Genomic DNA, 9,349 nt, shown 5'->3' with positions numbered 1-9,349 from the left:
CGCAGTGCTGAAATGCTATTTCATTTTCGCACACACGAGATGTTGGCAGCGAAAACATGGTTGCCTGTCGATGGGATGGTCCTACACTGATAAAAATAGACACGGCGTTACCAAAAGATCTTACACATGAATTTCAACGTGCAAATATTGATAATCTTGTTTCATATGTCAATCATTCGGGTATCAAAAGCGTTTCCCTCCGATTTAACGTGAAATGAAATATTTCATATGTAAAACACGTTAAATAACCATGTTTCTCCAACAAACCTTCAATCAACATGGTAGTCACTACTTTTACATTGCAAATCCACGTGTTTTACCATTAGATCATATCCTGTTGCAACCCACATGAAATTAAGGAGTAAGTTTTTATTAATATTTCACTGGTTTTACACGTATAATCAAAGGGTAACTCTTATGAAATGTCATTCTATTTGAAATTCACGTGGCTTTCACGATGAGTTGATGTGAATATCAGATCATCTCAAAGTGTTTTACTCATGGTTTTACCATTGAATATGATTCATGTGATATTCTTATGGAACTGTAGTGATTAGCACCAGGAGAATATCTATGTGATCTGCACATTGATCGCACAAATTTATTATAGTGGCAAGCGCTTACTTTCTAAATTAACCACACGTAATCAGCCAGTTCGTTGGTTTCGAGGTACGATGCTGATCTAAGACCCCAGTAGTCGTATGTTCAAATCTCAACTAGGCGGTGCTCCTACTGTGTTACCTGACTCACTGCGAATATGCGTTGTGTTTGCGGGATCGTGTTGGTTCGAAAGGTTTCGAAAAATATCGCCTTTGTATCGAAAATATCGTTAATTTTGATCATTAAAAATAACGTACTTAAACGTTATATTTCAAGTGCGAGTAGTACGCAATAATTGTATTGTGAAACCGAATTGTTATTTTTGCAACATTTTACAAATTAAATGCTATAACAAAAGCACAACTTATAAAAAATCGTTTGTTATCGATATTGCCTGCATATGCGTTATAAACGAATAAAACGTATGGTTACGTTTTATTTCAATAATACGCATATTCGCAGTGAGTCAGGTAAAACAGTAGATACAGTCAGTAGGATTGTTGCAATAGCCCCGTAACTGTCTTGTACTCTAATAGCTGGCTGTGAAGTCTGTCGATAAAGATGGGTCAAATATTAGAAAGGATGTTTAACCTCAAGACTTTGCTTTTAATCAGCCAGTTTGCACGCAGTAGGCTGGTTTAAATACCACGCTGAAGCCTACAAACCAAACTAAACTTAATCTAGATATTAACCGTGCCACCGTCAAAAGATAATTCGAAATTTGTCAGTCCGTCAGACACGGAATTTTGTGAGGAATTTTTAGAAAACTGGATAATATCCTTCGTCTTTTTCTATACAAAAACCAAAAAGTGCGGTCTTTTCGATTTCTATGTAACTACTGTGTTACCTGACTTACTGCGAAATGCGTTGTATTCGCGGGATCGTGTTGGTTCGAAAGTTTTCGAAAAATATCGCCCTTGTATCGAAAATATCGTTAATTTTGATCACTAAAAATAACGTACTTAAACATTATATTTCATGTGCCAGTAGTACGCAATAATTGTATTGTGAAACTGAATTGTTATTTATGCAACTTTTTACAAATTAAATGCAGTAACAAAAGCACAACTTATTAAAAATCGTTTGTTATCGATATTAACTAAATATGCGTTATAAACGAATAAAACGTATGGTTACGTTTTATTTCAATAATACGCATATTCGCAGTGAGTCAGGTAAAACAGTAGCACTTAGCAATATAATGTTTAAGTACGTTATTTTTAGTGATCAAAATCAACGATATTTTCGATACAAGGGCGATATTTTTCGAAACCTTTCGAACCAACACGATACCGCGAATACAACGCTATGCGCAGTGAGTCAGGTAACACAGTAATAGCTTTGAAGTATCTATAAAGTACTCACAGCACTTCTTAAAGCATTTAGTTCTACGTACACTTTATATACACTACTAACCAGCAAGGAAGGTCTACGGAACTGAAATTGAACTAATTGTGAACTTTTGAGTTTACTTGTCAAGTAATATTCGAACTTTTGGTTGCTTGGGTCGCTCATAAAAGTGCTATTTTAGCTTAAATCGTTTCGGTGTCTTCGGCGCACTTTTTCGTTATCTTCCAAGCAATAAGTGCGCCGAAGAGACCGACACGATTTAAGCTAAAATAGCACTTTTATGAGCGATTGCGCACTTATTGATTGGACAATTTTCCTTGTAATTAACAATAAAATCCGTAAAATAAATTACTGAACACCTGAATAAAATTTAAGTGTGTATGGAGCCAAAAATCATAGCAACTGATGGGTTCCAAATTTATGCATGCACAAATATCTGTATTTGTGATGGCAGCTCTGCCTTGTGGCAACCCTTGCAAAAAATGCAACGAAAGTATCGATGTCTTATAAGTTTCGATTCGATATTGTCGATAAGAATCGCTATGTATTCGCTGCGCGAAACGGTGCTGCCACCTTCCCAAGTTTGTTCTATTTGTGAAGTCTGTGCACAGGTTTGTCAAAGATTGAAAAGGATAGACACAACTTTGCACCAAATCTTCACAAACTTTCTATATGGCAGTTCCATGAGAGTACAAGAGATCGATTTGTGCTTACATAGCGAATAGCTATCCAGCTTTCCACGAGCGATAATGGCGGATATTGAGCACAAGTGGGCACAATCTTTTGACATGCATTGGAGGAGCGTCGAGTTCGCCCTGACGCAGTTACTATGGATACATTCATGATTGTTTGTTGTTCGAATGTAAAAATGTAAACATTGTTCAATTTTGCAGATCAGCTAAAGAGGAACATAATTGTACGGACAAGAAGTTTTATGGATTGTGGCTTCGCAGTTTTCGGACATTTCGGGGAAAATGTCCAAATACGCAACGGAAAGTTTCTTATCAAGTCGAGACGCTGTTCGAGAGTAAACTTGACAACGGCGCGACCAACATGAAGTTAATGTTTGCGTTAATGTGTAATGTTTCGAATGTTTAATTCGCACGATTGTGAAAAAGTATTCTGAGCCAGTGCCTTCAGTAAATTATGGCCGCAAACCACTATAAAAGTTTGAATCCGTTTAGTTATGTTCCACTTCAGCTGATCTGCAAAATCAAACAATGTTTACATTATTACACTCGAACAACAAACAATTATAAATGTATCCATAGTAATTCCGTCAGGGCGAACTCGACGCTCCTCCAATGCATGTCAAAAAATTGTGCCCACTTGTGCTCAATATCCGCCATTATCGCTCGTGGAAAGCTGGATATGTCCTGTCCGCAGGGATACCAGACTTGCAGATTTGTCTGCAAATTCCAGATTTTTGGAGCGGTCTTGCGGTCTTGCAGATCATTATAAATTTGCAGATATTTGCAGTTTTTCTGACTTTTATTGTTTTGGTGCAGATTTTTGTTCGAAGCTCTTTAAACTTTCACAGACTTCCTAAAAAAGTGTGCAGATTTTCGCAGATTATTTTTAAACCAGAAAATTCGAGTAGCCGGAAAACTGCTCGATTTTTGCGGTTTTCGAGCAGTTGCAGACATTTTTTTAGAAAATATGGCATCTCTGCCTGTCCGTCTTGTCGTATCTCGTTCTCGGCGTTCTCGTATTTATTTTATTTTGGATTCAGACACCGCATCAATATCAATCGTCTTTCTAAACCGAAGATTCTAACTAATAAGTCGTGTATTGTTTACTACTTTATTTTCAATTTTCTTGCAAAATATGAAAGCACACGAGAAATACATACTAAAGGAAAAACTGCAGCTTGTGAGTGATAGATATGTGTATTTACTAGATGCATTTCAAGTCCCTAGTTCAAAATCTGGTTGGTAGCACGTGGAATAATGGTAATAGTAATTAGTATTATCGATACATATTGTTTTAGATGATTTTGTATGCAGCGATTATCTCTTAGAAGAAGGTAAGAAATATGAACCAGAAGAAAAAGCGGAACATGAAACCCGACTAAAGGTGATGCAAAACAAAATAAAAAGCAAGTATCTACAACGAAAGCGAAAGTCGAGCAGCGTTAAAAATATAAGCAGAGAGAAGTTGAAAAAAGACCGAAAAAAAAAAGTTCAGCTCTCTGCACATATTCAACCCACAGCAAAAATTGAAACAACCAAGAAAATCGAGAAGGTTGAACCATTTTACAATTCAATGAAAAAGTTATTGTTCTCAAAAGTCCAGATCGATGAGAATGATGTTGTTAAAAAAGGCACTGAAACTGACACTAAAAAACTTTTGCGTAAAGCATTAGAAGAAAAGAAAAGCTTAAATGCGCTTAAATCAAAAGGAGACAGTTCAACATACTCAGAAGCGAAAAATAAGAAAGCATGGGACCGGGCTATTGCTAAAACGCTAGGCCAAAAGGTAAAAACAGCTGCTTTTATTTGTATTGTATTCCCTGGCGTTTACGAATCTATCCCTAGAATAACTAGAATCGGAGAGTTTCCCACAATTCAATTATTTTAATTCTCAGTAGTGTGTCAGTGTTTCGGCGACTATAGAACTCTTCGGCGTTGGCCTTGAGACTCAGCCCCCGCCATTTTAGTCTGTATCTAGGAGCTAGGACAGGACGTGTCACCTGACTTCTTAATCTTCTTTTCATAATGGTCGCCATCCCTAACGAAAATTCTTTATACGCTCTGTATCATTGTTGTCTTTGCAAATTATTTTCAGTATCACTTCGTTTGTTGAGCAACAGCTCCGAGATACGCCGCAAATTATGCGACATAAATCACGTTTCGCATTTCATTATTAAAATTAAATTTTGATTATAAACGACAGCAAAACAGAACACACAATACAGTAGAAATTCGGAAATAGTCATGTCCTGTTCTAGATCCGTAGGATTTTAACTAACGCTCATAAAAGTATGATTATGTGTCATCATCCTGGTGTCTTCTACACATTTTTTCATTATAATCCAAAAAACCAATGTTTATCAATATATTGCATATATTGCTTTGCACTCAACTGTTTTACTTTCATAATTTAATCAAATTTTCCTTTAGATGAAAGACGATATCGGATTACTTTCTGCTAATATACAAAAAAGGAAGAAGCAAGTCATGAAGTCCAAACAGGAATGGGCACAACGAACTCAAAAAGTTGAACATATGAAAACCACCAAACAGAAACAACGAATGGAAAACATTAAATCCCGAGCAGAAAAAAAGAAAAACAAAAAGAAACAAAAGCTAGTTAAAAAGGGTCGCATTATACCTGGATTTTGATCACGTAATTTGATTTGTTAATTTGATATGAAGAACAGGGGTGACATTGTGATTCTCGTTTCGAGTGATTTCGGTTCGTTTCGACCACGTTAAATGAATGAGCGAAACGAACCAAAATCAATCGAAACGAGAATCGCAATGTCACCCCAGGTTTTTATCCTGGATTCTTATTAACCCAACTCGAAATTATTAAAGGATTAATATTTTTAGATGTCAAAAATGAACGCGTGACAACCGACAAATTTGAGTTTATAAATACTAACAGCAGTTCGATGTTAATTAAGATGAAAAAATAAAAAATTTCGATAATACTTATGTCTGAATTCAGAAAATGTTTCTTAACTACTTTATTTTACTTCTATTACGAATTCAGTTTTATACAAACCATGGGTCCAGTGGTTGGAGAATTCACGAAAAAGTGATCATTTGAATCGATGAACATCCCTCATGAACATACACTATTCGCCTGCCTCGCCGATAATGCACGCATCAGCTTTGAATTTTATCACCAAAAGAACCTCAATGTGAACATCAGAATTCGTTCAAAAATTGAATATTAAACATTGAGTGTGTTCGATTTATCAGATATAGAATGCCCAGGGACGCCGGAAAGTATTCAAAATAATATTACCACGAAAAGGGAATAGTTTAAAGTAGTGTTAGTGGCTTTAACAAGCAGCAGAAGGTAGTAATTCGCACTTTTGCGTTGCTCACGATATTCGTATATTCAGCGATGCTATGAAGCGTGAGTGTATGTTGCTTATAGAGAGCCTTATACCCTAGACAGACATACAATTGTACCAGCGTTGTACGTGTACAGCGTTGTACATGTACAACGGAAGGGTGACAGACATACTACTGTACGTTGTACGTGGCTGTGCTCATCACCGATAATCTATAATTGCATGGTCTAAGCGTTGTTTTTTGTTCCTATTCTCGAAATGTAAACACAAATTTCAAGATGCCGAGCGTTTAGCGTTAAATCTTTGCCAAAATCTTGCAAAATAATAATTAATTTAAAATTCTGCTTAGTTTTTGTTATCACAACTACCTGTCATTGGCGCTGCGCGCAGTAAAAATCGAGCAGTTGTAGCTTCGTACAACGGTGAAAGAGGTAGGTACAGAAACCACCGTTGTACCACTTTGCTTGCGTGATTCTATCGTTGTACACGGTGACAGACATACAATTGTACAGGTACAACGCTGGTACAATTGTATGTCTGTCTCTGGTATTAGAGAGTCGCCATCTGAAACAAATTATCTATAGCAACAATGCAGTTGTGTCTGTCAAGGCCCAGACACAATGCATACGGATTTTACTACGTTGCGGATATTTGACAGAAAACCCATGGAAAAACTGTCAAATTGCCGCAACGTAGTAAAATCCGTATGCATTGTGTTTGGGCCTTCAGTGTTGCCTCACGCACAGATTATTCTGTGATCAACAAATATTTGAAATAAATTACTTTTATAAAATCTGGATATGTAATTCCTTTTCATGATAATTTTACCACAGTTATTGGTCGTACCGTAAATAGTTAAGCTGCTGTTGTCTGTTATTGCTAATTCTTTTGAGTACCAGCGATTTAAATTAAAGATTTCGAGTTTCTCGATGCTATATATAAAAACAACATACTAGAGGAATTTTTCTCTGAAGCTTTTATTTTGAATAATAGGCGTTTTTGACAAGCTATCGCCCGCTTGGAGGCGCTGCATAAAAAAAGTGATGAAAAGTAAAATCGCTGTCAAACTCCATACATTTTTGAAAAAAGCTGAAATAAAATACAGTTTCTGATGAACCTTTTCAATTGCCAGGATGTTAGATAGTGAAATATTGGAAGAAATTTGTTTATCTACGCTAAGGTAAGTGATAGTATTCGAATTAATTAACTACATGGCAGAAAAATGTTAATGTTTGATTTTGTTCCGGATGAAACAAAAGTACATAGAATCAGCTGTAAAATTTACATATCCTGCATAGGGAATCACCAATTATTTTTAGTCTTCAATGTATTCCAATGTGTTTTTAAATGTTAACGGATTTATTTTCGTGATTAGCATCATCTGCGCAAAGAACCAAACATATAACCTATCAGTTCGTAAACGTAAATACACTTGCGAAGCTCTAATAATCTCCCGAATCAGAAACAATATATATCAAATGAAAGGAAATGCATTTTCTAACCTTTATTATCCATTTTCATCATTCCCACTGTTGTTAATTCAGTAAAATATTACTTTGAAAGTTGAGCTACATATAGGTGCCAGCAAGCATTTTGGGAATTGCACTTTTTTTGTAGTTCCAATAATCACAACCAGGTAGCGAACGGTTGCTATTAGTTTTGCTCGAATTCGCCTATACATAAAAAGCTGCTAAAAATTCAAAAAAATCTCAAAAAATGTTCTTGATTTGAGATTGCGTCTCTCTATCTTTAACAGGCTCTCTAGTCGTTACTCTTTTTAGGGCTCTCTAATCGGTGTTTTGACAAGTCTCCTGTTCGATTGGATTTGCTTTTGACAACTGATTCTGTTCGATGAAGTATTCCACCACGCACACATATAAAGATTTTTTGACATTAGCTGGGGCCCTCGCTGAGGCTGTTTGCAGTAGGAATAATATCAAAAACATCAAATATCAAACTCCCGGATCCTCTCCTCCACTCTTCGCTACCCATAACTCACTCCTACATAAACTAGAGTGACTATATACAGAGTGGCGACAATGTCAAAATTGGAATGATAATTATCTGTCAGTGTCATTCCAATCGAGCAGACAACCTATCCAACGCGTATGCAGGAAAGAGAAAGAAAAACCTAAGATAAACCGCATTGCATACATTTGGGATGACTTGGCGCCACTCTGTATATAGTCACTCTAACATAAACGAGCTGCAGCTAATGTCATTCTCGTTAGTGACGAAATCGCAAATTACTTCATTGGAATTTTCGGTTTAAAATGGCGACTCTCTAAGGCTCTCTAGTTGCTTATTGTTATATCACCGAAAAAACTATCCAGCTTTTTACGCGCTATAATGGTGGACGCTATAAATTGTGTTCGTAATATGCGAACAATCTTTTTGACAACTCTGCATACATCAAATCTGGCACTTTTCTCTTGCAACACTACCGTGCTCTTTCTTTCGTTTACGCCAAATAAGGAAAGCAAAAATGTGCGAAATGTAAACAAAACTATTGCTCTCCTTATTTTGCGTAAACGAAAGAAAGAGCAACACTGTCGTACAGGAGAAGAGTGCCCAGTTTTGATGTATGCAGAGTTGTCAAAAAGATTGTTCGCATATTACGAACACAATTTATAGCGTCCGCCATTATCCAGCTTTTTACGCGCTATAATGATGGCCGCTATAAATTGTGTTCGTAATATGCGAACAATCTTTTTGACAACTCTGCATACATCAAATCTGACACTCTTCTCTTGCAACACTACCGTGCTCTTTCTTTCGTTTACGTCAAAGAAGGAAAGCAAAACTGTGCGAAATGTAAACAAAACTATTGCCTTCCTTCTTTTGCGTAAACGAAAGAAAGAGCAACACTGCCGTACAGGAGAAGAGTGCCCAGTTTTGATGTATGCAGAGTTGTCAAAAAGATTGTTCACATATTACGAACAGAATTTATAGCGTCCGCCATTATAGCGCGTAAAAAGCTGGATAGCGCGTAAAAAGCTGGATACACGTGCGATCAATGTGCAGATCACATAGATATTCTCCTGGTGCTAAGCACTACAGTTTCATAAGGATAACACATGAATCATATTCAATGGTAAAACCATGAGTAAAACACTGAGATGATCACATCAACTCAACATCAATTCACATCAACTCATCGTGAAAGCCACGTGAATTTCAAATAGAATGACATTTCATAAGAGTTACCCTTTGATTAAACATGTAAAACCAGTGAAATATTCATAAAAACTTACACCTTAAGGGGAAACCGAAAGTGGCTCAAAGATGGCTGGATAAATGGCTACCATTCGAAGCATGTATTGTTTTGCGCCTTAAAAATGCATCTGTATTGGCAGAGCACGCTTTCGCCAC

The 9,349-nt window shown here is 36.5% G+C and overlaps 1 protein-coding gene across 1 annotated transcript; it reads left to right on the top strand.

Moving 5' to 3' along the window:
* Positions 1-3,673: 3,673 nt before the first annotated feature.
* LOC128743221 (surfeit locus protein 6 homolog) lies at positions 3,674-5,607 on the top strand. The gene is made up of 3 exons (XM_053839756.1): positions 3,674-3,880; positions 3,941-4,428; positions 5,073-5,607. The coding sequence occupies exons 1-3, from the start codon at positions 3,778-3,780 to the stop codon at positions 5,292-5,294; spliced, it is 813 nt and encodes a 270-aa protein (XP_053695731.1). The 5' UTR covers positions 3,674-3,777; the 3' UTR covers positions 5,295-5,607.
* The last annotated feature ends 3,742 nt before the right edge of the window (positions 5,608-9,349 follow it).

Source organism: Sabethes cyaneus, chromosome 3 (assembly GCF_943734655.1).
Source record: "Sabethes cyaneus chromosome 3, idSabCyanKW18_F2, whole genome shotgun sequence".
Taxonomy (NCBI): Eukaryota; Metazoa; Arthropoda; class Insecta; order Diptera; family Culicidae; genus Sabethes; species Sabethes cyaneus.
Note: the sequence above shows the minus strand (reverse complement) of the source record. Positions and strands in the feature narration are given on the sequence as shown.

Bases quoted from the DNA above. Each gene is read 5' to 3' on its own strand.
- LOC128743221 (XM_053839756.1), top strand. From the start codon at position 3,778: ATGAAAGCACACGAGAAATACATACTAAAGGAAAAACTGCAGCTTGTG. The intron at 3,881-3,940 runs GTTGGTAGCACG...ATATTGTTTTAG, and splicing joins AGTCCCTAGTTCAAAATCTG to ATGATTTTGTATGCAGCGAT. The intron at 4,429-5,072 runs GTAAAAACAGCT...ATTTTCCTTTAG, and splicing joins CTAAAACGCTAGGCCAAAAG to ATGAAAGACGATATCGGATT.